The sequence below is a fragment of the Podarcis erhardii genome, assembly GCF_964252035.2.
Source record: "Podarcis erhardii genome assembly, chromosome: Z".
NCBI classification, from domain to species: Eukaryota; Metazoa; Chordata; class Lepidosauria; order Squamata; family Lacertidae; genus Podarcis; species Podarcis erhardii.
The window spans coordinates 49,664,826-49,691,355 of NC_138504.1; the positions used below are offsets into that span (position 1 = coordinate 49,664,826).

Below are 26,530 nucleotides of genomic sequence, written 5' to 3' on the forward strand. Positions count from 1 at the left end.
TTTCGGTCCTGGAGGTTTTGCTGAATATGATAAGAAAAGACCAGCTGGTTAAAGGAGTTCAGGTCGGAGCGAGACAATATAAATTGAGAGCTTTTGCAGATGATTTGGTACTTACATTGCAAGAGCCGGAATCTAGTACGAAAAGGGTTCTAGAATTAATTCAAGAGTTTGGTCAAGTGGCAGGATTTAAATTAAATAAATTAAAAACTAAGGTATTAGAGAAAAATCTAACAGTAAGAGAGAAGGAAAAGTTTCAGGATGAAACAGGTCTAACTGTGGTTAAGAGTGTAAAGTATCTGGGGATTAATATGACAGCTAAAAATGTGAACTTGTTTAAAGACAACTATGAGAAATGTTGGAACCAAGTGAAAAAAGATTTAGAAATTTGGGCTAACTTGAAACTTTCTTTGTCTGGCCGAATAGCAGCAATTAAGATGAATGTATTGCCTAGAATGTTATTTTTGTTTCAAACATTGCAAATTGTTGACAAGATGGAGTGTTTCAAGGGATGGCAGCGAGACATTTCTAAATTTATCTGGCAGGGCAAAAAGCCCAGAATAAAATTTAAGATTTTAACTGACGCAAAGGAAAGGGGGGGATTTGCCCTGCCAGATTTGAAACTTTATTATGAATCAGCAGCTTTCTGCTGGTTGAAGGATTGGCTGCTTCTTAAAAACACAGACATTTTAGATTTGGAAGGTTTTAACAACTCTTTTGGGTGGCATGCATATTTGTGGTATGACAAAGTGAAGATTCATAAAGGCTTTAAAAGTCATATTGTCAGGAAAGCATTGTACAATGTGTGGATTAGATATAAAGACCTACTGGAGAACAAAACTCCAAGGTGGCTTTCATCAATGGAGGCAAAAGCTGTGAAAAGACTTAATATGGAGTCCACATGGCCGAAATATTGGGAAATTTTAGAACAGGAGGGTAGTAACTTTAAATTGAAGAGTTTTGAGAAACTAAAGGACAAAGTTAGAGATTGGCTTCACTATTATCAAATAATGGAAGTTTACAAGATGGATAAGAAAATTGGTTTCCAGGTGGAGAAATCTAAATTGGAAACAGAATTGTTAGAATCCAATACTAAGAACTTATCAAAAATGTATAACTTGCTGCTGAAATGGAATACGCAGGATGAAACTGTTAAATCAGCTATGATCAAGTGGGCACAAGATATTGGTCACAATATTATGTTCGCTGACTGGGAAAGGTTGTGGACTACCGGCATGAAATTCACGGCGTGTAATGCCTTGAGAGAAAATATTATGAAAATGATATATAGGTGGTACATGACCCCAGTCAAGCTTGCAAAAATTAACCACTTGTCAGATAACAAATGTTGGAAATGCAAAGAGAATGAAGGTTCATTCTTTCACCTCTGGTGGACATGCCCAAGGATTAAGGCTTTCTGGGAAATGATATATAACGAAATGAAGAAGATGTTTAAATACACTTTCCTGAAGAAACCAGAGGCCTTCCTCCTGGGCATGGTTAGTCATGTGGTGTTAAAGAAGGATAGAACTTTGTTTTTATATGCTACAACAGCAGCAAGGATTCTCATTGCAAAGTATTGGAAGACATCAGACTTACCAACCCTGGAAGAATGGCAGATGAAGATGACAGATTATATGGGACTTGCAGAGATGACGGGCAGAATCCGAGACCAGGAGAAAGAGACAGTGGAAGAAGATTGGAAGAAATTTAATGACTATCTTAATAAATACTATAAGATTAAGGAATGTTAGATTGACGTGGATTTAAAAATATGGTGGTTTTCAGAGATATTAGAGTATGAAAAGGAATGGAATTTGTTAAAAAAATTTGGGAAATAAGGGAATGGAGTTGCTGACGGGATAGTGAAATTAGAATACAAAACGGTGAGGTATGAGGAAGTCGGGGAAATTAGGTTGAGAAAATAATTTTTGGAATTATACTTGTTGTTTTTTGTTTGTGTTTGTCTTTATTGTAATTGTTTTGTATTGGTATGTTTTACTGGAAAATTCAATAAATATTATTCAAAAAAAAAAAAAAAGAAAGAAAGCTGATGGATCCTGGGAACAAACGAGGTAAGGCTATCACTTCTATTCCCCTGCTTTTAGGATCTCCTGGGTCACCCAGCTGGTTTATTTTTTACAATGTGAATGCTGGATTAGAGACAGACCCTTGGTCTGATCTTACAAGTCCCCACTAGGGGACCGGGGAATTCACAGGGGTTGCTAAATGATTAAAAGCTTTGGAGTTATGCTGATCTCTTCCTCAGGCGAGTTGCTCCATGAACTGAAAAAAAAAATGCAGATCCTAAAATATGGACATTAGAGTCTCCCCTCCTTTGCTTTTAATGGGGGTGGGTGTTTCCCCACTCCTAAAACACAGTTGGGAGAAGCAGCAGTGGCGTAGTGTGGGTTGTCTGCACCCGGGGCAAGGCAAGTAATTTGCGCCCCCAACCCGTGGATTTGCGCCCCCTAACCCTAACCCCCAGGTGTTGCGGCCGGTGCGGCCGGCCCCCCCCTGCACCCCCCACGCTACGCCACTGAGAAGCGGTCTGTGCAACTCAAAAGCTTGCACATTTAAAAGATGCAGGCTGTGTACACATTGCTGCACATTTCCGCCTTTGGTGGGGTTTGAAGCTGAGTACACAATCCATAAGTATCCTGTAGCTTCTTAGCTCATAATCATCATTAATAATATTTATATACTGCTTTATATGCAAAATCCCTGAGCACTTTAACACAGTAAAGGAAAAAGGAAAAAGTATATACAGCATTTTAAACAAAAAAATTAAAACATCTCACGTCATGAAAAGCAAAGAAGCTGTCAATAATGATGGCTTTTTATTAGGTAGATGAGGGAATATAATTAACTATATCCCACCTCCCCAGACCTACATGTGTGGATCAACAGTCAAAAGGATCAGCTTTTCAGCTTGTTTTTAAAAGCGTGGGCCTGAGCAGAGTTTAAAATCCCATCTTAAGCGGTTTAATTGAAAGCTGATCCCCCCCCCTTTGTAACCCCATTTATCAAAGAAATAAGCTGCAGACTGAAAAGTAAGTTCAAGACATATAATTTATACACAGTCAAGCCTTTGTCTTTAGCATGTTTCAGGAACCCCCCCCCCCCAATCATTCAGTTTGTACAAACACGACACACACACACACACACACAACATACACGACACTTCTGTTATAAATTCATAGAAAATCAGCCGTACATCGGATCTGTACTGTTCCACTTTATTTTACACCATGAAGGAAGGACTATCAAAGGGGGGAGACTTGACACAAGGCAGCCATAATTCCCCAAGAGCACCAACACTTCCACAGCGAGCCCTACCCAGTTGGCATGCCAACCTTGATGGCCCTGACAGAATATCATTACACTCACAAAGGACCTGCATATGGAAGTGGATTCAGTATGGACTGAAACAAAGGACAGTGACCAGCCCTTCCCTCTGGGGGCAGGAAACAGTGAACTCCTCTTTGTCCTCAGGAACGTAATCATGGGGAGGGAGAAAGGAGGAACCGGACAGGTGACAAGACACTCAGGTTACCACAACTCCTCCCTCAACCCCTCCTCTTTGTGATGTGTCAATGATGTAGTCATGATGTAGTTATGATGTAGTCTTAGGGGTGTAGCATGGGGGATTAGTAGCTAATAAAAGTTGGGGTCTTCTTTCGTTCGGGGCTTCCATCTTGTTCCACCAGGTGGGAGTCCTGTTGCAACAGTCTTCAGTAAAGACCAAACCTACTGGCTTCTGTTTTTGCTCTGGTATTCCTGGCTGGTGTCCTTGTTTTTTTTGTCCAAGGGAGTTCTTGGTATAAGCTTTCGTGTGCATGCACACTTCTGATAGATAGATAGATAGATAGATAGATAGATAGATAGATAGATAGATAGATATCTGAAGAAGTGTGCATGCACACGAAAGCTCATACCAAGAACTAACTTAGTTGGTCTTTAAGGTGCTACTGGAAGGAATTTTTTTATTTTGTTTTGACTATGGCAGACCAACACGGCTACCTATCTGTAACTTGTCCAAGGGAGACCTCAGATTTCTCCGTTAACAAGCAGCAACAGCATTAAAATAAATGCAGTAAAATACTTGTGTTTACAGTAAAAACAGCTTCAGGCCTGTGCCTAATGCTGGAGCACATTTAAAAGATAAACCCACAACAATCCAGTTTCCATCCATTTGTAAAATGGAAGCCAGACCCTCCAAGTGTCCCTATTTTCCAGGGAAGTCCCAGATTTAGAGAAGCCGTCCCGGTTTCTGATTTGATCCAGGAATGTCCCACTTTTCCTTAGGATGTCCCTATTTTCATTGGAGAAATGTTGGAGGGTATGGGAAGTTGCAGCCAGGCTCAGGCGCGTCCATTTCAGACAGCCATTGCACATGTTCAGATGACTGCAGGCACTGGTAATGGCTTCAGTGAATTCGAGCTCTGCATGGGGAAATGAACTGGGCAGTGGGCACTGGGCGAAGAAGGCACCTCCCCTCTGGAACGCACAGCATTATGTGATTTGAAAAGCAGTGTTGTTCAAATTCAACAGCAAATAATAGCAAATGCAGATGTGCACATCTGAGACAGAAGTTCCTGCCAAAACAACTGTATTTGCTTTGCTGGCCTTATATGTAAGAAGTCAGGGGGCAAAATAGCTTGGATTCCTAAGGAGCAAGAAGCAGGAATGAATAAACAGTTCAGTTCACCAAACAACGTTGTCTCATTTCGGAGTGAGCAGAAGCTTAAGAGGAAGCCCTATGCTTCAGACTATTTGTCCAACTAGTGTAAGAGAGGCTTCTCAGTGGCTCCTAGACATAATGGCTATGCGTCACCTCCTTGGCTGGAGGCTGTATGCTTCGAGGGTGGCATAGACAGCCAGGAAAGTGGTGGTAGAAAAAGAATACAGTCATACCTCGGATTACAAACGCTTCAGGTTGCGCGTTTTCGGGTTGTGCACCGTGCCAAACCCAGAAGTACTGGAACGGGTTACTTCATGTGCTTTGCGCATGTGCAGAAGCACCGGATCACAACCCGCGTGTGCGCAGACGCGGTGCTGCAGGTTGCGAAAGCTGCGGGTTGCAAACATGCCTCCCACACAGATCACGTACGCAACCCGAGTGCCCATTGTATTTATCCCTCCAGGTGCCAGGTATGTGGGCTGAACCCTTGACAGCAAAAATTAAAAGCATAGGAATTAGGCCGCAAAGCAAGTCAAGCTACAAAGCAAGCTGGCTTCACCCTTCCTAGCCCACTTAAGAAAGAACCATGCAAGCAAGTGTAAAAGTAAGATTTACAAAGTTTATAATCATGCATTGGTTCTGTTACGGAAGGGGGGGGCATGTCTTCTTCACCTTCTTCGCTACAATATATTTGCTCAATTTCTCTAGGACTCCATCACCCCTCCCCTGTCCTCCATAATCCCTCAAGGTGTCAAGACCCTAATCCGGTCAAATCGCTCTGATCAGCCTTTCCTCCAGGCAATGTCAGGTGGCAGGCTATGCATATTTGAGAGCATTGTTTTCTCATCCCCAGGAAGTGTTTATCTGTGCATATCTCCAGCTCTGCATATTCCCCCCTCCCTCCTCCATATGTTAATCTGTGTAACCCAACCTCCCTTTAATATATTCATGATGTAATCTGTGTAACCAAACCTCTCTTTAATGTATTCATGACGTGTTTTGCACTGTATTCTGGGACATGGAGGGAGTTTCAAAAACTCATGTCACCCCTTTCTCACTGTTCAATCTCGCCTTGAACCTGTTGCGCAATAAACTTGGATCTTCTGCTGTTTGCTCCTGTCTCCGGCTGAGCTCATTTTCCTCCGCAGGGACCCACGGATTTAGTCCGATAGGCTGGGTGGCAGAGCAGCCTCGCACCCAGATTTTAGCCGTAACAGTTCGTAGCAACATTGGCAGTAAAAGCCGTGCAGGCAGCATACTTAAATTTGCAATGTAACCTGCTTCAAGCATGTGCCTAAAATTGGAGTGAGCAGGGGCACGTCTGCCTCCAACACTGGTCAGAGGGAGAACAGGAAGTACTCGATGCGTTTTCCTCTCCAGGAGAGGAGGGGAAATGACATCACACAGAGCCCTCTCTGCTAATTTTATCTGCCTATCAGCAATACGGATGCGGGTGGCGCTGTGGGTTAAACCACAGAGCCTAGGACTTGTAGATCAGAAGGCCGGCGGTTCGAATCCCCGCGACGGGGTGAGCTCCCTTTGCAGGGTCCCTGCTCCTGCCAACCTAGCAGTTCAAAAGCACATCAGAGTGAAGTAGATAAATAGGTACCGCTCTGGCGGGAAGGTAAACGGCGTTTCCATGTGCTGCTCTGGTTCACCAGAAACAGCTTAGTCCTGCTGGCCACATGACCCGGAAGCTGTGCGCCGGCTCCCTCGGCCAATAAAGCAGATGAGTGCCGCAACCCCAGAGTTGTCAGCAACTGGACCTAATGGTCAGGGGTCCCTTTACCTTTATTTTTATCAGCAATACAGCTCTTTGGTATTAGCCCCCTCATGCTAACTAGCAAGAACACACATTTGTTAGGTTGGGCTGCTAATCTCCCGCAAAAGGATGGTGGGAAAGAGAGAGTCACAGAAATCAAGGGGGGGGGGATACTTATTTGGACAGTTGCTCCAGACTCTTCTAGTTTAAGCTCTGTCCAGTCCTGGCATGTTATCCTGCTTTTTCTTTCAGGGGACTCTCTCATTTTGGTCCAGCAAAGCAACCTTTCATAAACCAGCTTGGCTAGGGCGGGGGGCAGAGGTGGAATCTACTGGTCAGGGGTGGGAGCACAACCTTCTTGATAATCCCAGTAAGTAGCAAAAGCAAGACAATATTAGGCAAAATAAGAAGGAAAAGGGCCTGTTGTCATTGCATGTCAGCAACTGGATTCAGTGGTTTTGGCATGCAATTTTGAAAAATTCACGGCAAAACAAACAGTGGGAAGTAGTAAATTTATGGTGGGACCGTTGAAGAACTGCAAACATTCCATTCTGTGCACATATTATGCCTGGCTCTTAAAAATTGATGGTGGCTCCCAGGAATTTGAAGTATTTTGCCTAACCTTAGAAGTGACTTTGAAGGGTTTTAAAAAATGGTTCCATTGTTCCATTGTTCTCCTCTGGGTAAATGTGGAGGAGGAAGGAAGTGGAATGGCAGAAGGCTTTGTGTTTGTCAGGGTTGGATGAGAGAGGGGACCAGCCTTTGGCAAAGGAGATCTGCGGCTGAGTAGCTACCAGGTTAGCAGAAACAGAGAAAGGTTTTTCAAAACACTAGGGGACATCTAATGAAGCAGCTGATGGTTGGAAGATAAAAAGAAACCCTTCTCATGCAGCCATAGTCAGAGTATGGAACCCCCTCTCACATGAGGCAGTGATGTCAACAGAGACAGGTGGCTTCAAAAGAAGACTGGACTAATTCATGGAGAAGGAGAAGGCTATCAATGGCTACTAGGCAGTGTGGTGTAGCGGTTAGAGTACAGGATGCAGATCTAGACGACTAGGATTCAAATCCCTATTCAGCCATTAGGCTCACTGGCCCCTCACTATATAATATAATAATAATAATTTATTATTTATACCCCGCCCATCTGGCTGGGTCCCCCCAGCCACTCTGGGCAGCTTCCAACAAAACACTAAAATACAATAACCTATTAAACATTAAAAGCTTCCCTAAACAGGGCTGCCTTCAGATGTCTTCTAAATGTCAGGTAGTTGTTTATCTCTTGGACGTCTCATGGGTGGGTGTTCCACAGGGCCGGTGCCACTACCAAGAAGGCCCTCTGCCTGGTTCCCTGTAACTTGGCTTCTTGCAGTGAGGGAAACGCCAGAAGGTCCTTGGAGGTGGACCCAGGTGTCCGGGCAGAACGATGGAGGTGGAGATGCTCCTTCAGGTATACTGGACCAAGGCCATTTAGGGCTTTAAAGGTCAGCACCAACACTTTGAATTGTACTCGGAAAAGTACTGGGAGCCAGTGTAGGTCTTTCAAGACCAGTGTTCAAGACTCACTCTCAGACTAACCTGCCTCACAGGGTTGTTGTGCAGATAATGTGGGCAGGGATCTTCCTATGTTCTCTCTTGGAGGATGACCAACATATGTTGGACTCCTAATTCCCATCAGATTCAGGCAGTGGCTCCAGGCTGGTGGGAGACCAGTAGTATCTTCAAGGCCCCCATGGGGCTCCCACCCCTGGAATAAGCCTCACCATAAGCAAAAACAGGAGGGGGCTTGGAAACTTTTGGACCTTGCCCAGGCGAGTCGCAAGACTGAGTCAGTCAAGGGAGGCCTTGTGAAGACCTGTTGCAATACAGCTGCTGCTTTGATGACAGATGGGGGAGGGTGAGTGCCGCCTGCTTTTGCCCCAAGCTGTCTGTGGGGCCCAGGAAGCTGCGTGCGATTCTCCTAGATAACACACCTCAGAACCCCCAGGTTCAGTCCTCTGCATCTCTAGGTAGGACTGGGAAAGGTCCCTGCCTGAAACTCTTTTAGGAGTTGCATTTGTAGCCCTGCACAGCAGCTGCCCCCCCACACACGCACACCCAGGCTTAATTTAGAACCCCTTTCAAAAAATAGCACTGGCTGTGCTGCGGAAACTTTCAGTTTCCTCTGTGTCCCAGGCTTGTGTGGAGTTGGCGCTCTGGCATGCAGGAAAGAGCCCTGTGGGTGTCTAAAAAGGTTACCCACCCTACCCTAAGACTGTGGCCTCCGTGGCCAAGGTGCCAATGTTCAGGTGCATATGCATAAGGATATAAGAAGATCGCTGACATTCTGCTTCCTTGGATGCCCATGAATTATAGTGTTTTGAGAGAGGGAGGGAAACTTTTCACTACCCACTTTCTTCATGCTCTTAGGGCTATGTACACTTTTGTCCCACTGCTTTCCCTTCGGGGGAGGGGACCACTCTTTAGGGCTCCATTGGAGCAAATGGCAATTGGGTTTCCCACAGATTCTCATTTGTTCCAGTTTGACGCTAAAGAGCAGGTGTTCCATGAGAAAGGAGTGGGGCAAGGGAAACACGGCTCAGACTCATGGTTTTTGGGGGAAGTGTGGAGAGCCCTTGTTTGCCTTTTACATCTCGGGTGTCCGAGGGTCAGGCCTTCCCAATAAAGGACAATCAACATTATATTTTGGGAGTGACTCGTGTCTTTATGCAGCTGTCTTGTTTTTTACTTTCTGGGTGCCCCATAATCGTGTTATAAAGTGGTCGTTTTCTGTGTTATAAATCAGTCATGGCCGGGAGTAGTTTCTTTTTGTTTTCCATTGTATTTCTTATCAATAATAATAATAATAAATGGTGTGGCATAAGTAAGTTTTTATTCTGAAATTGTGGCCCAGAGAAAAAAGTTTGAGAACCACTGGTCTACCTGTTGCACCGCTGTAACTGCTTTGAAATGAGACAGTTTATATAATCCTAAACAGATGCAAGGTAAGGGGGCAGAAGCAACTGTTTACCCTCTACTCACTTTCATAGAGGTGACAGCAAAGTTGTGAAAGTTGGCTTGCTTGCTCTCTCTCTCTCTCTCTCTCTCTGTGTGTGTGTGTGTGTGTGTGTGTGAGAGAGAGAGAGAGAGAGAGAGAGAGAACACTAGGTCACTACCAGGAGTGCCAGCTTGGCTCCGCGGCCATGGGTGCCCAGAGCTGTGGGTGCCATGCAGTGTGCAAGGCCCTGACATCGAAATTTGTGGGTGCCTGGCCCCTTCATGGGGAATTTTTTGGATGCTCGGACACCCGGGGCCCCAGGGAGTTGGCACCTATGGCTACCGCACAATACAAGAAAACTCATCGGATTGTCCCTTCCAGCTTCTGGGCAGCTCATGTGTCACACTCAAAGACTTGCAAAAAGACCCCCATCCTAGGAACACCAGAAGAGCCTGCAGGATGAGGCCGATGACCCCTGCAGTCCAGCATCCAATTAACAAAGATGCCTGTGCGGAACCTGTAGGTAGGATCCAGGCACAAGAGTACTCTCCCGTCCTGTGGCTCTCAGGAACTGGTGTTCAGAAGCATTATGCCTCTGAGCGTGGAGGCAGAGGCCATTGATTGCCTTTTCATCCATGAATTTGTCCAGTCCTCTTTCAAAGGTGGTGGCCATCACTGTCTCCTTTGCGAGGGAGTTCCTCAGTTTAACTATGTGCTACGTCAGGAATTCTTTCCTTCTCCAAAGAAGAACTCAAGAGCCCACCGGCACAGCCTGTGCAAATGCAGGCAGAGGCAAGAATCAGAAGGAGGGGCGTCCCACGGGGCGGGGACTTTGCCGGGCTGCCTTCGGAGCCCACGGCAGGCAGGAGAAGGCACAGCTATCTGCCTGCTGGATTTACCGTGCCTGGAGGCTCTCTCCTCTTGCAATGTACTGTAAGTCCTGGCCAAGCGCCTGGCCGCTCCCTGCTGCTGCTGCTGCTGCCCCCTCTTTCCCTCTCCAACCCCCAAAGGATTCTTCATCCTCACTCCCACCACTAACCAGCTTCCTTCTTTTTCTGACTTTGCAGGGCTATGCTGCGCTCTACCCTTGGTGATGCTGCTGGGGGCCAGCCCTGGAAGTTTCAGCACAGGTAGGGAAACTCTTCCACCACCACCACCACCAAGAACACCTGCAAGCTTTTGCAGCAAGCAGCTTGTGCCAGTGAGAGCTGGGTGAGAGACAGAGAGAGAGAGAGAGAGAGAGACTAGGCACGAATGTGCGCCCTGAGGTCTCTGAGGTCAGTGGCACTGGTCATTCCTGGGTGGCTGTGAGAGAGCTGCAGTAGTTGGTCTGCAAAAGGCAAGGATGACACCCTCCCTCCCTTTGCTAGCCAGATTTCTAGGGTGAGCAGGAGGGAATGGACTTTGTTTCCATAGGCTTCTCAGAGGTGCCTGGCTGACCATTGCCAGAAACAGAATACCGGCCTGCGGGTGGGGGAAGGGTTGGTCTGATCCAGCATTTCTTCCCCCTTGCGTTTTTTGGGATGGGAATTTGATTGGAACCAGGTCTTTGCTACAGAAGAGCTCCGCTGCAGAATACGCTGGAGAGGTTGTACTTTCACACATCCTGAATTAGGAAGCAAGGGTCTCCAGGGCATCTTGTAGCATGAATATCTGGCAAAGAGGCAGCCAGAGGCTGGGGTTGCTTCTGAGAGGTGTTTGGCTTAGTTATGTGGACTTGAGACCAGGCTCAGAGGAGGTAGCGCATCCATTTAGGTGAGCCCTCCTTCACCTGGTGCCCTGGGACTACCATTCCCATCAGATCCAGACTGCTGGCTGAGACAACTGGGAGTTGTAGTCCAAAACATCTGGAAGGCACCAGGTTCCAGAGCACAGACATGTGGGCGTGTTGTGGAAGTTACGGCATGTGCTTAAGTAACTTACAAAGCTTTTATAATTCACATTTTCCATTGTTGCTCTTTCATATGATAATCAAAACCAGTGGGCATGTGTGTGTATGCATTAAAGCTTTACCCACAAGTTAAAAGAAAAAAAAAGAAATGATATAAACATTTAAAAGATTAAATCGGATTTGACATTGATATATGAAGGATTTTTAAAATTTGCAACTCAGTATATAGTACAGGGTATATAATTTATATATAATTTTTTTCTGCCCTTAAATATTGCTCCTGTTTCTTTTTGTTATTTCCTTCTGTAATATACTAAGCCTTTTTAATTTAAAAAAAGTTATCATAATTTACAAATAACTGTATGGCATTTACAAGCAATCCATAGATTGAAACCCGAAGCCTTGCATTCCTAACGGAGGAGAAACAAACCCCATTTTTCTACAGCCTTACCATCTGTCTACCTGCCTTCCCTCTCTCTAATAAGACTTGTTAATTTAATGCTATCGATCATCACCTGAACTTCACATAACTGCAAATCAGTTGAGGGTGCCGTATGGTTTCCCCAGTTCAGACAATTATCATTCTGGCAGCTCCTTACAGATGGCTATGATGTTTCTGAGCTATTTCTGAGACCGAAATACTTCTAAGATGTCAGATGAATGTGCTGCAGTGAGCTTCCTTTGGGAAACGGTACGTGAAACCCTTAGGGGGCAGAGGACTGTGCTTGTGTCTTTGGGTGCTCAGGGCCAGCTCTGGAGGTAACCAGGCAAAGCGCCCCCAAGCAGGCTCTCCGCTGGTGGTGGAAGCATCTGTACTGGGTGTGTCCCCCCCCCCCCCGTCGGTAATTAAAAGGTCTGAGCTTGAGTGCCAATCATGCGCCTGAAGTGAGTGACTTGAGGCTTCCAGCTGTGGAATTCTATCCTGCAATTGGAAATATTTTAAGGGCTCTGGCTGAGGCTGGTGTGAGGCCTCCAGGCCCTTGGGCCACATGAGGTGCGTGGGTGGGCTTGGCCTGAATATCTAAGGTCCTCTGCCTTTCACTCCTCACCCCTCACCCCTCAAATACCTCCTCCCTTTGCAACCCCTGGTGGGTTGAGAAACTGACCCCTGGATAACCCCAGTGGGAATGAAAACAGCGAAGGTAGAGCTCAAAACCCCCATCTTGTTCAGAGTCAGGGTGTTCTCCAGGCTGCTACTGCCTTAAAGGAGGGATTCAAGTCTGTGCTTTCAGTTTGCAAAGCGTGGCAAAAGTGCTCTGCAACTGATCCACCTTAAAAAAAATAAAAATAAACAGGCTTTTTGCAGTTTGGGAAGCGATGGAGAGAGGCACTGGAAAGTGTAGGGTGAGCAAAAGATGAGCAGGAATATGTGTAAGGACCACTTGAGCAAATCAAGATGTATAATAGAATTCTAGAGTTGGAAGGGACCCCAAAGGTCATCTAGTCCAACCCCTGGCAATGCAGGAATTCAGCTACAGAATTCTGCTTAATAAACTTCAAGTGAAGGGGAATCCTCCTCTTTCCAAGGGAGTCCACTTCACTGTCATGCAGCTCTTACAGTCAGAAAGCTCTTCCCAATATATGTGATGAGTGTAGGGTCAATTCCCAGAAAAGACTGAATATGAGCTAACTCTGAGCTAGCTCTGCATATGCTAGACACAAGCTATTGTGGATTGATGGATGGATTGGATTTGCACTGGGCTCTTCAGCTAAGAGGGGCTTCTAGAGCAACATTTGATAACAACCAGTTAAAACAGGACAGTCCCTGCCTTCACCTGGAATAACATGTCACAAGAGGAAAAGGGATGTGGAGAGAAGAGGAAAAATCTAAACAAAACACAATAAATAAAATAAAAAAAACCCCTTCCAGTAGCACCTTAGAGACCAGCTAAGTTAATTATTGGTATGAGCTTTTGTGTGCATGCACACTTCTTCAGATACAAGGAAACAGAAGTCACCAGACACACACACACACACACACACACACTCAGAAGGGTGGTAGGAATGGGCGGTAGGAATGGGTGATTGGTCAACCTGTTGACGACTGTTAAGGACTGCAATTGGTCTTACAGGGGAAAGCAAGGGGTGAGATGGCTAAAAATCATGTTTAATGAGATAAGAATCGAATGATTCACCCATTCCCACCCCACCCTCTCACTATATATGAGGGTCTGGTGACTTCTGTTTCAGTGTATCTGAATAAGTGTGCATGCACACGAAAGCTCATACCAATAACAAACTTAGTTGGTTTCTAAGGTGCTGCTGGAAAGAATTTTTAAATGTTTTTATTTTATTTTATTTTTTTATTTTATTTTTGTTTTGTTTCGACTACGGCAGACCAACAAAGCTACCTACCTGTGCACAGATTTCTAAACACTTTCCCCTATATTGAACCAATGCTGACACAAGATGTGCCTGATGGAGCTGGCCTCTCACAACAGAGCCAGGATGGTTGCTCAATAATTATGGACCTTTTCCGTGGTGGCTCCCTGTTTGTGGAAAAGTCTTGCCAGGGTGGAACCTATGGCACTACCTTTATCTACTTTTAGATACATCTGGATTTTCTTGGACATTACTGGGATTTCAAAGGTAGACTGGGGGGAATTTCTGAAAGGCGGCAGTTTGTCCTGGATCTTAGGCAAGTCAGTCGAAAAATCGTGTACCTTAGGTATGTATACAAGCTCAATGAGAGCTGTGTTTGCATCTGTATCACTTGATGCTTTTGCTCTCATTTTGAGAAGTCATCTCTCAACATTCTGCTAATTAAAATAATATTTTGATACTATACTATATTGCACTGAAATGTTTAAATGATTATTTGATTGTCCTTGAATGTTCCTGCCACAATTGCTGTCCGCTCCTGCCACATGACTGTGGTGCGGCACATGCGTTGAGAACCACTGTGTTAGACTGCCTAACGACTGCCTTCAGACTTTGCAATCTAAAAGACATAACATAAAAGGACAAAGCGATGGGCAGGGTAGAGGAAAACAAGCCTGCTCAAGCACCCATTGGTTCTTAACTCATCAAGTTCTTGCAATTTCTGGATGGGGTTGAAACAGAGCAGAGGCAGAGCCAAGTGAAACTGATCGCTGAGCATTGGCCGATGGAGAGACATTGTACCCCCATTCCCCCCCCCCTTTGCTGTATTCAGTTTCTTGACTGTCCAACTTAGGCATCTAGGAACCTTATCAGGGATATAGAAACTGAGCAGCTGGCATGTTGCAAAAAGGGAAAACTGCAAACCTAGCAACTTCTTTCTTATAAAAAAGAAGTTCCCCAGAACTTCAGAGTTCCTTCGTGTATCCTTGTATTCTAGTTGTTCAATCTGGGTCAGCAGAAAAGGGGAAATGGGACTTCATGGCGCCTGCATCCTGATAACCCCACACTATAGATTCCTGGAAGGCCTTACAGAATGTGCAGAATGAAATGGAGAACCCATCCACACTTCCCGTTGTCTTGTGGTTTCTTCATTTGTTCTGTGATTTCAAGCCATGGGACCTGGAGGTTTTTGCTTTCCCTCGCCACTTTCCCAAACTCACTGCTTATTGCTGAATCGGGACAAATGCCAATCTGCAGAAAACGTGATTGTTGTTGTTTAGTCGTTTAGTCGTGTCCAACTCTTCGTGACCCCATGGACCAGAGCACGCCAGGCACTCCTGTCTTCCACTGCCTCCCGCAGTTTGGTCAGACTCATGTTTGTAGCTTCAAACACACTGTCCAACCATCTCGTCCTCCGTCGTCCCCTTCTCCTTGTGCCCTCCATCTTTCCCAACATCAGGGTCTTTTCCAGGGAGTCTTCTCTTCTCATGAGGTGGCCAAAGTATTGGAGCCTCAGCTTCAGGATCTGTCCTTCCAGTGAGCACTCAGGGCTGATTTCCTTCAGAATGGAGAGGTTTGATCTTCTTGCAGTCCATGGGACTCTCAAGAGTCTCCTCCAGCACCAGAATTCAAAAGCATCAATTCTTCAGCGGTCAGCCTTCTTTATGGTCCAGCTCTCACTTCCATACAAGGAGAAGGGGACGACAGGAGGACGAGACAGTGGGAGGCCCTAAGCTTGAGCTGGTTTAGCTTATATGTAAATCCGGCACTGCTCATCAGAGCTTGCAGGGTAGCAGCTGAAGAAGGAGCAAAAAGGGTTTTCTTGTGTGTGTGTTTCTTTGTGGCTGATTAGCTGCTCTCCCTGTGCAAGGGTCAGAGGGGGCAGGGTTTCTGTTGAGGCAGGTGATTAGCTGTGGGAGGAGCTTATCAGAGCTTGCAGGGCAGCGCGCACAGTTTGATCCATCTTTTAGATTTAGGGGAGCTAGTCTCAAATGTTTGTTGGGGGAGACCTAGGTTTTTTTGGGGGGGAGTTATTTGTCCTGTCTTCACGCTTTTTATGATGGAGGACCGCTGTAGCCACCCCCAACGACACATTCTCAAGATGGAGGGTGAGGGAACAGCTGCAGTCACCTGTGGTTCCTGCGCAATGTTTGCCATCTTGCCAAAGGTTGCAGGCAGCTTTACCTGCAGCAATTGCATGTTGATGCTCTTAGAAGACAAAGTTCAGCAACTGGAGGAATGTGTAGCTACGCTCCAAAGAATTAGAGAGCTGGAGCTCTTCTTGGAAGCAACAGAACACACTGTCTCCACCAAGGAGGAGACAGGGGACTCCCCTGAGAAGGAGGCTAGTTCACCATCACAGGAGCCAGATATATGGAGAAACGTGACTCAAAGAAGTAGGAGGCCCAGGGTTTGCTCTGATTGTTTAGAAATACACAATCGCTTTGAGGTCCTCTCCCCTAGCATGGAAGACGAAGAGCAGACTCCATTTGAGGATCTCTCCCTCATTACAGTCGATCAGGTATATGAAGACGAGCAGCAAAGTCAGTTCTCAGGGAATGTGCAGGCGACCTTGGAACGGACAGCTCACGGAAGAACCCCGACCAGACCTAAGAGGAGGCGTGTAGTGGTGATAGGGGATTCCCTACTGAGGGGAACAGAAGCAGTGATCTCTGGGCTTGACAAGATGTCTCGGGAAGTGTGCTGTCTCCCCGGGGCTAAGATCCAAGATGTAACTGAACGACTGCAAGGAATCATAAAACCCACTGACAAATACCCCTTCCTCTTGGTTCATGTGGGAACCAATGACACTGCAAGCAATAGCCTCCAGAAGATCAAAAGAGACTTCGAGGCTCTGGGCAGGAAATTGAAGCAATTAAATGCACAAATTGTCATCTCATCTGTCCTCCCAGTTGAACGACGTGGCCCAGGGAGAGAGGGGAAAATAGTGGAAATGAACAGCTGGCTTCGCAAATGGTGTAAACAGGAACGGTTTGGATTCTTAGATCACGGACTGCAGTTTCTTGAAGATGGACTTCTGGCAAGCGATGGGCTGCACCTCACAACAGTTGGGAGGAATGTTTTTGCCAAAAATCTCAGAAACCTCATCAGGAGGGCTTTAAACTGACTAATGTGGGGGAGGGAGACAGTGCTCCTGAAGGTAGGAGTCTATCAATTGATGAAGATGATCATCCAAATGTCATAGACCAAATGGAGCAAACAGCATGCAGACCTAGTGGTGGGAGGAAAAAATCCTTAAATAAGAGACACGGGGGAATGAGTAATGGACTTCAATGTCTGTACACTAATGCGCAAAGCATGGGAAATAAACAAGATGAGTTTGAGCAAACTAAATATGACATAATAGGCATCACTGAAACCTGGTGGGATAAGTCCCACAATTGGAATGTAATAATGGAGGGATACAATCTATTTCAGAGAAACAGACCAGACAAGAAAGGAGGAGGAGTGGCGTTATATGTCAGGGATGTGTATACCTGTGAAGAGATCCAAGATTTAGAACCTCAAAGCCAAAGTGAGAGCATTTGGGTCAAAATTAAGGGAGAAATGAATAACAGTGACCTCATTGTGGGAGTTTACTATAGATCCCCAAGCCAAACGGAGGACATAGATGATGCCTTCCTGGAACAGATAGCCAAGCATGCAAAAGGAAGGGAGATAGTAGTAATGGGGGAATTACCCGGATATTTGTTGGATGTCAAACTCAGACAAGAGCATAAGGTCAAACAGATTCATAGAATCATAGAATCATAGAGTTGGAAGAGACCACAAGGGCCATTGAGTCCAACCCCCTGCCAAGCAGGAAACACCATCAGAGCACTCCTGACATATGGTTGTCAAGCCTCTGCTTAAAGACCTCCAAAGAAGGAGACTCCACCACACTCCTTGGCAGCAAATTCCACTGTCGAACAGCTCTTACTGTCAGGAAGTTCTTCCTAATGTTTAGGTGGAATCTTCTTTATTGTAGTTTGGAACCATTGCTCCGTGTCCGCTTCTCTGGAGCAGCAGAAAACAACCTTTCTCCCTCCTCTAGGTGACATCCTTTTATATATTTGAACATGGCTATCATATCACCCCTTAACCTCCTCTTCTCCAGGCTAAACATGCCCAGCTCCCTTAGCCGTTCCTCATAAGGCATTGTTTCCAGGCCTTTGACCATTTTGGTTGCCCTCCTCTGGACATGTTCCAGTTTATCAGTGTGGTGCCCAGAACTGGACACAGTACTCCAGGTGAGGTCTGACCAGAGCAGAATACAGTGGCACTATTACTTCCCTTGATCTAGATGCTATACTCCTATTGATGCAGCCCAGAATTGCATTGGCTTTTTTAGCTGCCGCGTCACACTGTTGGCTCATGTCAAGTTTGTGGTCAACCAAGACTCCTAGAGCCTTTTCACATGTACTGCTCTCAAGCCAGGTGTCCCCCATCTTATATTTGTGCCTCTCATTTTTTTTGCCCAAGTGCAATACTTTACATTTCTCCCTGTTAAAATTCATCTTGTTTGTTTTGGCCCAGTTCTCTAATCTGTCAAGGTCGTTTTGAAGTGTGATCCTGTCCTCTGGGGTGTTAGCCACCCCTCCCAGTTTGGTGTCATCTGCAAATTTGATCTAGTCACCAATACACAGTCAAAAGGATGCCTGGAGAGACCCAAAAGGAGTCATAGAAATTGGGATCATGAGTAGACAATGTGCTGGCTAATAATTGCACCTTCCCATCCTAGCCCTGGTGCTTCATTAACTTTAATGTAACCTTCAACACCTCCCTCTCCATGGAGGCGCAGGTTGCAGCTGCAGCAAAGGCTGCCTTTCTCCATCTCTGACGTATTAAGCAGTTGGTCCCTTACCTTTCTCGCCCTGATCTGGCCACAGTGATCCATGCGATGGTCACCTCCAGGCTTGATTCCTGTAATTCGCTCTACGTGGGGCTGCCCTTGAAGCTGACTCAGAGACTCCAGCGGGTGCAGAATGCCATGGCGAGACTCCTTATGGGGTCCTTGCCGTGGGATCACATTCACTCGGTGCTATACCAACTGCGCTGGCTCCCCGTGGAGTACAGAGTCAGGTTTAAGGTGCTGGTTTTAACCTTTAAAGCCCTATATGGCCTAGGACCCTCGTACCTATGGGACCGCCTCTCCTGGTTTGTCCCACGGAGGACCTTATGGTCTTCAAACAAAAACATCTTGGAGGTCCCGGGCCCCAAGGAGGTCAGACTGGCCTCACCCAGGGCCAGGGCCTTTTCAGCTCTGGCCCCAGTCTGGTGGAACACCCTACTGCAGGAGATCAGGGCCCTGAGGGATTTGACATCTTTCCGCAGGGCCTGCAAGACAGAGCTGTTCTGCCTGGCCTTTAGGGCTGGACTCAGTCTAACCCCCCCTCTCATTAATTAATTTTTTTGATGGAACCCCTTATATGGGATTTTGTATACAAATTTTCCCTCGGCTCTTTTGCTGGCCCCAGTGAATATTTGACATTTTCTCCCCTTATGACTTTGATCTATAGGCTACCACTAAAACGAGGCTGCATTTTACGCTGCATTTGAAACTGTATTCTAACTTATATTTTAATCAACTGTTTTTTGTTTTGTTTTGTTTTGTTTCATTTTGAATGTTTTTACTGTATTTATATTTAGTGTTAGCCGCCCTGAGCCCAGTCTTAGCTGGGGTGGGCGGGGTATAAATAAAATTATTATTATTATTATTATTATTATTATTATTATTATTGTCTTCTTTTGTTTGTGTGTATATGTTTTTTGGGGGAGGTGTTCCACTGGTTTTGAAGGATTGAAACCGGAGTATTAGCTCATTTATTAACTGATTGCACCATGGCCATAGCCAGGATTTATGTTAAGGGAAACAGAGCCTCAGTTAAGTATTTTTATTGATTTACTTGATTTACAATAAAAAGTAAGTTTTATTGTTCCCCACCCTGAGATTTCATGATGAAAGCTAGGCTACCAACCTCTTTAGTAAACATCATATAAACTAAAATGAAAGCCTCATGACCCAAAGTGAAGCTGCGTTTCCTGGGTCATAACACAGCATAGTTCCCTGGGGCATTTGTAAAGTAATGTGTGTGGTGGGGTGTGATTTGAAATCGCACGCCACCCTTGTGAGGGTGGCCAGAGGCCAACCCACAGAGGGCTTCTGTGCCTTTCATAGTTGTGTAGGCGAGGGAATTTCAGGAGGTGCACGTTGTCATGCAAGCGATGCCTATTGAAAGGTGCAAGATCCGTGGCTGCTTTTAAAAACACAAGACCACCAGAACAGCCCTGCTGGATCAGGCCCATGGACCATGTAGCCCAGCATCCTGTTCCCACTGTGGCCAACCAGATGCCCAGTGTGGGAAACCTGCAAGCAGGACTTGACCACAAGTCTCTCTTCTTGCGGCTCCCAGCATTACTGCCTCCAGTTGTGGAAGCAGAAGAGAGCCACCATGCCTAGCAGATGCTGATCGCCTTGTCCTCCATGAATCAGTCCTCTTTTAGAGTCCTCCAAATGGGTGGCCATCATTGGAAGTTCCATAGTTACCTCCGTGATGCACGAAGAAGTACTTTCTTTGCCATTGCCCTGAATCTTTCAACATTTAGCTTTGCTGGATGTCCACAGATCCTGGTGTTGTGACAGAGGGAGGAAAGCTTTTTTTCTGCCCACTTTCTTGATTCCAAGCATAATTTTATAACCTTCTCTCAGGTTGCTTCTTTCTTGCCTTTTCTCTAAGCTTGTTGTTGTTGTTTAGCCATTTAGTCGTGTCCGACTCTTCGTGACCCCCTGGACCAGAGCACGCCAGGCACTCCTGTCTTCCACTGCCTCCCGCAGTTTGGTCAAACTCATGCTGGTAGCTTCAAGAACACTGTCCCACCATCTCGTCCTCTGTCGTCCCCTTCTCCTTGTGCCCTCCATCTTTCCCAACATCAGGGTCTTTTCCAGGGAGTCTTCTCTTCTCATGAGGTGGCCAAAGTCTTGGAGCCTCAGCTTCAGGATCTATCCTTCCAGTGAGCACTCAGGGCTGATTTCCTTCAGAATGGAGAGGTTTGATCTTCTTGCAGTCCATGGGACTCTCAAGAGTCTCCTCCAGCACCAGAATTCAAAAGCTTCAATTCTTCAGCGATCAGCCTTCTTTATGGTCCAGCTCTCACTTCCATACATCACTACTGGGAAAACCAAAGCTTTAAGAAGTCCCAAATGTTGCACCCTTTCCTCACAGGGGAGTCCTTTAATGTCCTTGATCGTTTTGGTTACCCTTTCTTGAATCTTTTTGCATCTGGCCATCTATCCACCTTGTTACACTGAGTTCAGAGAGCTCTGCCCTCCCTGCTCAGGTGGGAAAGGGGAACCCCTACCCCACCCAAGGACAGAGAATATGTGAAGCCAGTTGTGGCATCGTTCCCATGCTGCTCCAGGCTTCACAACACCACCAGCATCCACAAGGCTTTATTTTTTAAAGTTAAAGAAGAAAAGGGGGTGGACATGACCCTCAGCCACATCGAAAAGCCTTGTTCACACATTACACTGAACACAGGGTACCTGCCTTTGTCTCTGCACATGTACAAGTGTTTGCATGAAAGAGGGTACACTTGTTGATTTGTACAGGTCAGCTCTTCCATACTCAGGTACACTTATTTGTGAATAACTACAGGTGTGCTGCTCAACACACAATCTGCCTATGGAGATGGTATGATTGTTGGATGGAATGTGCTAGTATGGTGCAGACTCAGCTCAGCCTGGGCACTCAGCACCAGCCTGCATTATGAACAGAGGTAGGACCCTGGGTGTTATGTACTGAGTTGAATAGGATCCAAAATGCAGCAGCCTGATTGGTCCTAGAACAATAGGACTCAGAATGCAGCAGTCTGATTGGTCCTAGAACAAAAGGATCCAGAATGCAGCAGTCTGATTGGTCCACAGTAGCCACCCAATCCAGCTCCAGGTGGAAGTGAATCCGCAACCTGATTGGCCGACAGGAGAATCCCGGAATTAGCCAATCACGTGGTTCCCACTGTGTAAATAATGTATATAAAGCAGACATTCTGGGGGAACTTCCACTCCTCCTCAAAACTATGAGCTGAATAAAGAGCCTGAAATCCACTCTCGACTCCGAGCATATTTCACTGAGAATACACCCAACATTCTCCTGCAGGTACCTCTCCATGGCAAAGATACAGGTAGGAGGGCAAGACAGTGTTGAGGTGGCCCAATTCAAAAGAGGACCTGTGTTGCTCCTGCACCTTTAATAGTTGAGTGGCAGCTGAAATTCCCTCTTCTGCACTTCTTTTAAAGGTGCAAGAGCCCTCGCCACCTTTGTTCCTAGTCTTCTAGGCAAGCTGGTGATGAAACTTCTCATTACGGAGCCGCAGAGAAGCTTGCAAACAGCCCTCTCTGGGGTTTTTTTCTGTCTCATTCCCAGAAAAAAAATAGCAGCTAGCTTCCGAAGCGGGAAACAGGCACAGCTCAGCCTTTACTGGCCTGAGATAAAGAGTTGCTCCCACTTCTTCCGAACTGACTGTTGTATTAATATGTCAGCCCCTTGGCCTCATGCATCCCTCTTGCACTTCCCGGAGGTTAACCACAAATGAACTCCCACAAATGAACAATCTTTAGGGAGTTACCAGGAAGAGCCACCTCCACGCTGTTTTTCAAAGGGGCAAGCGAGTTGCGTCCATTCCTTGCAGCAGAATAGCTGGGCATTCCAGAAAGTAAAACGTTCTGTAAATATGTGAGGAAATAGATAGGCCTTTTAAAAGGGCTTGAGATGTTTGCTTTAACTTAATTTGCAAGTAAGGCATGGGGGAGAGAGGGTTTGACATTCTCCCTTCTCCAGAGAGCTTGATTTAAGCCTTGCTAGGCCCAGATGGTTTATTTATATGTGCAAATGAAACATTTTATCCTCTGGACAAGAACCAGGAATTCTAGCTCAGAGGCTGCAGTCCAGGATAGCGGACAAGACGGATGGGGTTGAGTAGGATTTGCTTCAGAGTTCCTCAAACATTTGTAAGAGCACTGCTTGAATTTATGCATCAATTGTAATAATTGAATCCCCTTTTAAAAATATGGGTCTCCTACCTCTGAATGTTTCTCTTGTAACCTAGGGCTGTGTCCACAATGGCACTCTCAACCAAGGGAGGTGCTGGAGGGGGCGGGGGGGCAAGTACCCCCCAAAAGAGCTCATTCCCCCCCCCAATTGCTGGACTCATTAACATATTGCTACGTGGCACCCCACTCTCCAAGTGGTGAGAAATTCCTGTGGTTCCAGCTGCTTACCCAGGTTCAGTTTCCTTGGAGTGAAAGTCACCGGAGATTGTGGTGTCCTTAGGATATGTAGTTTTATTCACACATCTATACAACCTGAGCGTACGATGGAGAGACTCACAGCATTAACATCCCAATGGGTTTGGGGATCCAGCACAGAGCAAGCGTGTCTCTGGGTCTCCAGCTTCCAGCCTGCTTTTTTCAGCTCATCTCCCACACACCACCCTGGCTCTTGTTCTCCTACCTAGCAGCCAGGTGAGGAGGGAGAGGAAAGGCCCACCCATCAGCCTGGAGGGCCTCATCCCTTCATTGTAGCTCTTGCAATGGAGCCCATCCTTTTGGGATGTGGATGAGGACACTGCAGTGGCCAGCCAAGGCCATCGTCTTACAAAGAAACTTCTCTGACTAGTTCAGCAGTAGGATCCTCTCTTTGAATCTAACGCTCCCCAGGTACAGGACCCCAAGAATCGGAAGGGACTCATGGCAGCATCCAGACTGACTGCCACAAAGCAAAACATCATTCAAGTGTAAGGTAAAGGGACCCCTGACCATTAGGTCCACTCGTGACCGACTCTGGGGTTGCGGTGCTCATCTCACTTTACTGGCCGAGGGAGCCAGCGTACAGCTTCCAGGTCATGTGGCCAGCAGGACTAAGCCGCTTCTGGCGAACCAGAGCAGCACACGGAAACGCCGTTTACCTTCCCGCCGGAGCGCTACCTGCTTATCTACTTGCACTTTGACATGCTTTCAAAGTGCTAGGTTGGCAGGAGCTGGGACTGAGCAACGGGAGCTCACCCTGTTGTGGGAATTCAAACCACCAACCTTCTGATCAGCAAGTCCTAGGCTCTGTGGTTTAACCCACAGCGCCACCCGCGTCCCTCATTCAAGTGTAGTCATATATTATTTCTGTAGCTTTCCAACAGTGCAGCTGCGGCTCTTGAGGCACAAATGTCTGTGTCTTTTGCAGCTGCTGACAACAGATCATTGAGAACCTAGAAATGGGGAAGCATCTAACTTACAGCATTGATCAGCCAGATTCCAACCTGGTCTCCACCTCCAGCATCCCAGACCCACCCAACCAGCATGGAAACAGAGCCTTTACTCACTGAAGAGATGTCTCCTAACCTTTTGTGCTGATTGGAGCCCACCAGAGTGAAAGGAGTATTACCCGTGAGGATGGGCTTCCAGGGTCACTTTGTGGGAGAGGTGTGGGAAGGACACTGAGGAGGAATGTGGAGGACCTGAAGAGGATAAGAGCAGACAAGCACGTACAAATTTACCAGCAGCCTCCTACTCTAGTGGTGACCTTGGAAGCTCTTTTCTGACTCCATTGTGGCCACAGTACTGCACTCTGGAGAGGGTTTCTTGCTGCTATTTGAGAGCCTAGGTGCTCTTGAGCTTCACCAGACGCAGGACTTGCACACAACTGAAGGAACCTCAATCAAAGTTTGCTGCCCGTTTTGGTTGTCTAAAGCTGCGTGCAACAGCACTTGGGTTTAAAGCAATCATTCTGAAATGAGATAGTCACTTCCTTTGGTTTTGAGATGCTGCACAGATTGTCACGGCAACATTTTAAAAGAGATCAAGAGAGTTTTGTGTCACCCCTGAAGACTAGCCAATATATTACACAATAAGCGTTATAACTTAGAACTCTAGTCTGTAATCTTCAGATAGTCCCTTAGCGCCTTTCCCTTCACTCTCCCAATTTTCCATTTTTTTAAAAAAATGTAGGGAGTTGGAGTAGATGATGCTTTGGACCTCTTCCAACTCTACAATTTGGTGCTTTGGTTGGGATGGTCTGTTTTTAGGGGGCATTATTTTGGGATCTTTTTATTATTTGAGTGGGGGGGGTTCAGATAGGTGTTTTCCTGTTTAGAGGTGAGTGACACAGGGAAGACTCAATATGTGTCCTTCATACAGTGGTCTCTCGGGTTATATACGCTTCAGGTTACATACGCTTCAGGTTACAGACTCCGCTAACCCAGAAATAGTGCTTCAGGTTAAGAACTTTGCTTCAGGATGAGAACAGAAATCGGACTCCGGCGGCGCGGCAGCAGCAGGAGGCCCAATTAGCTAAAGTGGTGCTTCAGGTTAAGAACAATTTCAGGTTAAGAACAGACCTCCGGAACGAATTAAGTACTTAACCCGAGGTACCACTGTATTGTCAAAAGGATGTCATGAGCATTAGACAACTGCTCGAGGAATCCCATGGAGTAGCGTCAGTACAAGTTCCAGCTAGCATTGTATCACTGATCAGAAAGGGTTGAGCCCCGTCACTTGTATTTTTAAAGTCATCAGCCTCTGGGGGTATGTATGAGGGTGTGGCAACCTCTTCTGTAGCTGCACTGCTTTTAATTTTTATGTGGGGGGTTGGGGTGTGTGTGTGACAGGACTGCTACAAGCATTGTGCCATTGTGGTGTGATAAGAGAGTGTGAGACCAGGGTTCAAATTCCCACTCAAGTCATGCTGGGGGACCTACCCTACAGGCAGGATATAAATGTGATAATAATAAACATATTCATTCATACAGTGGGACCTTGGGTTACATACGCTTCAGGTTACACACTCCGCTAACCCAGAAATGGTGCTTCAGGTTAAGAACTTTGCTTCAGGATGAGAACAGAAATCGGGCTCTGGCGGCGCGTCGGCAGCAGGAGGCCCCATTAGCTAAAGTGGTGCTTCAGGTTAAGAACGGATCTCCAGAACGAATTAAGTTCTTAACCCGAGGTACCCCCCCCTCTCTCTGGTTTTTTACATATCATTTTCAACAATCATTTAACATAACTTCTTATCTTATACAATATTTAGACTTCCATCGACAACCTCTGATGATTTTCTGTTCTTTATCACTTATTCTGCATTTCTTAATTTCTCTATTACTCCTTATTATCATCAACTAATAATTCTCCTCATAGTTTTTCTTGCAATATTTCAAATAGTCCTCCTTACAGAACTTCTTGCAGTCCTACAAGCGTAATCTGTTCATTACTATTGCTTTTCAAATAGTTCATATATTTACTCCAGTCTTCTAAGAATCTCTGGTCCCACAGGTTTCGAAACCTTCCTGTTAATTTATCTAATTCTGCATAGTCCAATAAACACGTTCATCTTGCCCCAGCTTGATTGATGGAATCCACTGCCATCAACCTCTCCTTCACTGGAGGTTTTTAAGCAGAGGTTTGATGGCCGCCTGTCCGGGGTCCTTAAGCTATGATTGCTGCATTGCAGAGGGTTAGACTAGATGAGTCTGCCTCATCTGCTAGGGAACAGCAGGAAGAAAGGTCTGTGCTTCCTGGATATGCCTGGCTGGCTACTCTAGGCCGCATGGATCTCTGGTCTGATCCTGCAGCTGAGCTGTTCTGGAGGTAACTTCTGGCATCCAGTGGTGGATGCCTATTCCAAAAGCAGGAGGCAGCATTGTGGGAAGAGGATGGGCACCACCAGGTCTGCACTTGCCAGGGGAGTGACTCTTGTCCCATGACGCTTGTCCATGCGCAGCCTCAGGTGGGAAGGGCATGTACTCTCATGCTCCTCCATCCCCACCTCACATTCCCTGGGGTTGCCAAGTGTAATTCATCACCACAGCTGAACGAAGCCAGGACTTCCAGAGGACATTCCCTTTAGAGACTGG

The 26,530-nt window shown here is 46.2% G+C and overlaps 1 protein-coding gene across 1 annotated transcript in view; it reads left to right on the forward strand.

Moving 5' to 3' along the window:
• Positions 1-10,236: 10,236 nt before the first annotated feature.
• PTGS1 (prostaglandin-endoperoxide synthase 1) overlaps positions 10,237-26,530 on the forward strand; it is a 47,995-nt gene continuing 31,701 nt past the window's right edge. The window contains exons 1-2 of the mRNA XM_081847623.1: positions 10,237-10,353; positions 10,488-10,550. Of these exons, the coding sequence (XP_081703749.1) occupies positions 10,347-10,353; positions 10,488-10,550 (70 nt within the window). The 5' untranslated portion in view covers positions 10,237-10,346. The remainder of the gene's footprint in view (positions 10,354-10,487; positions 10,551-26,530) is intronic.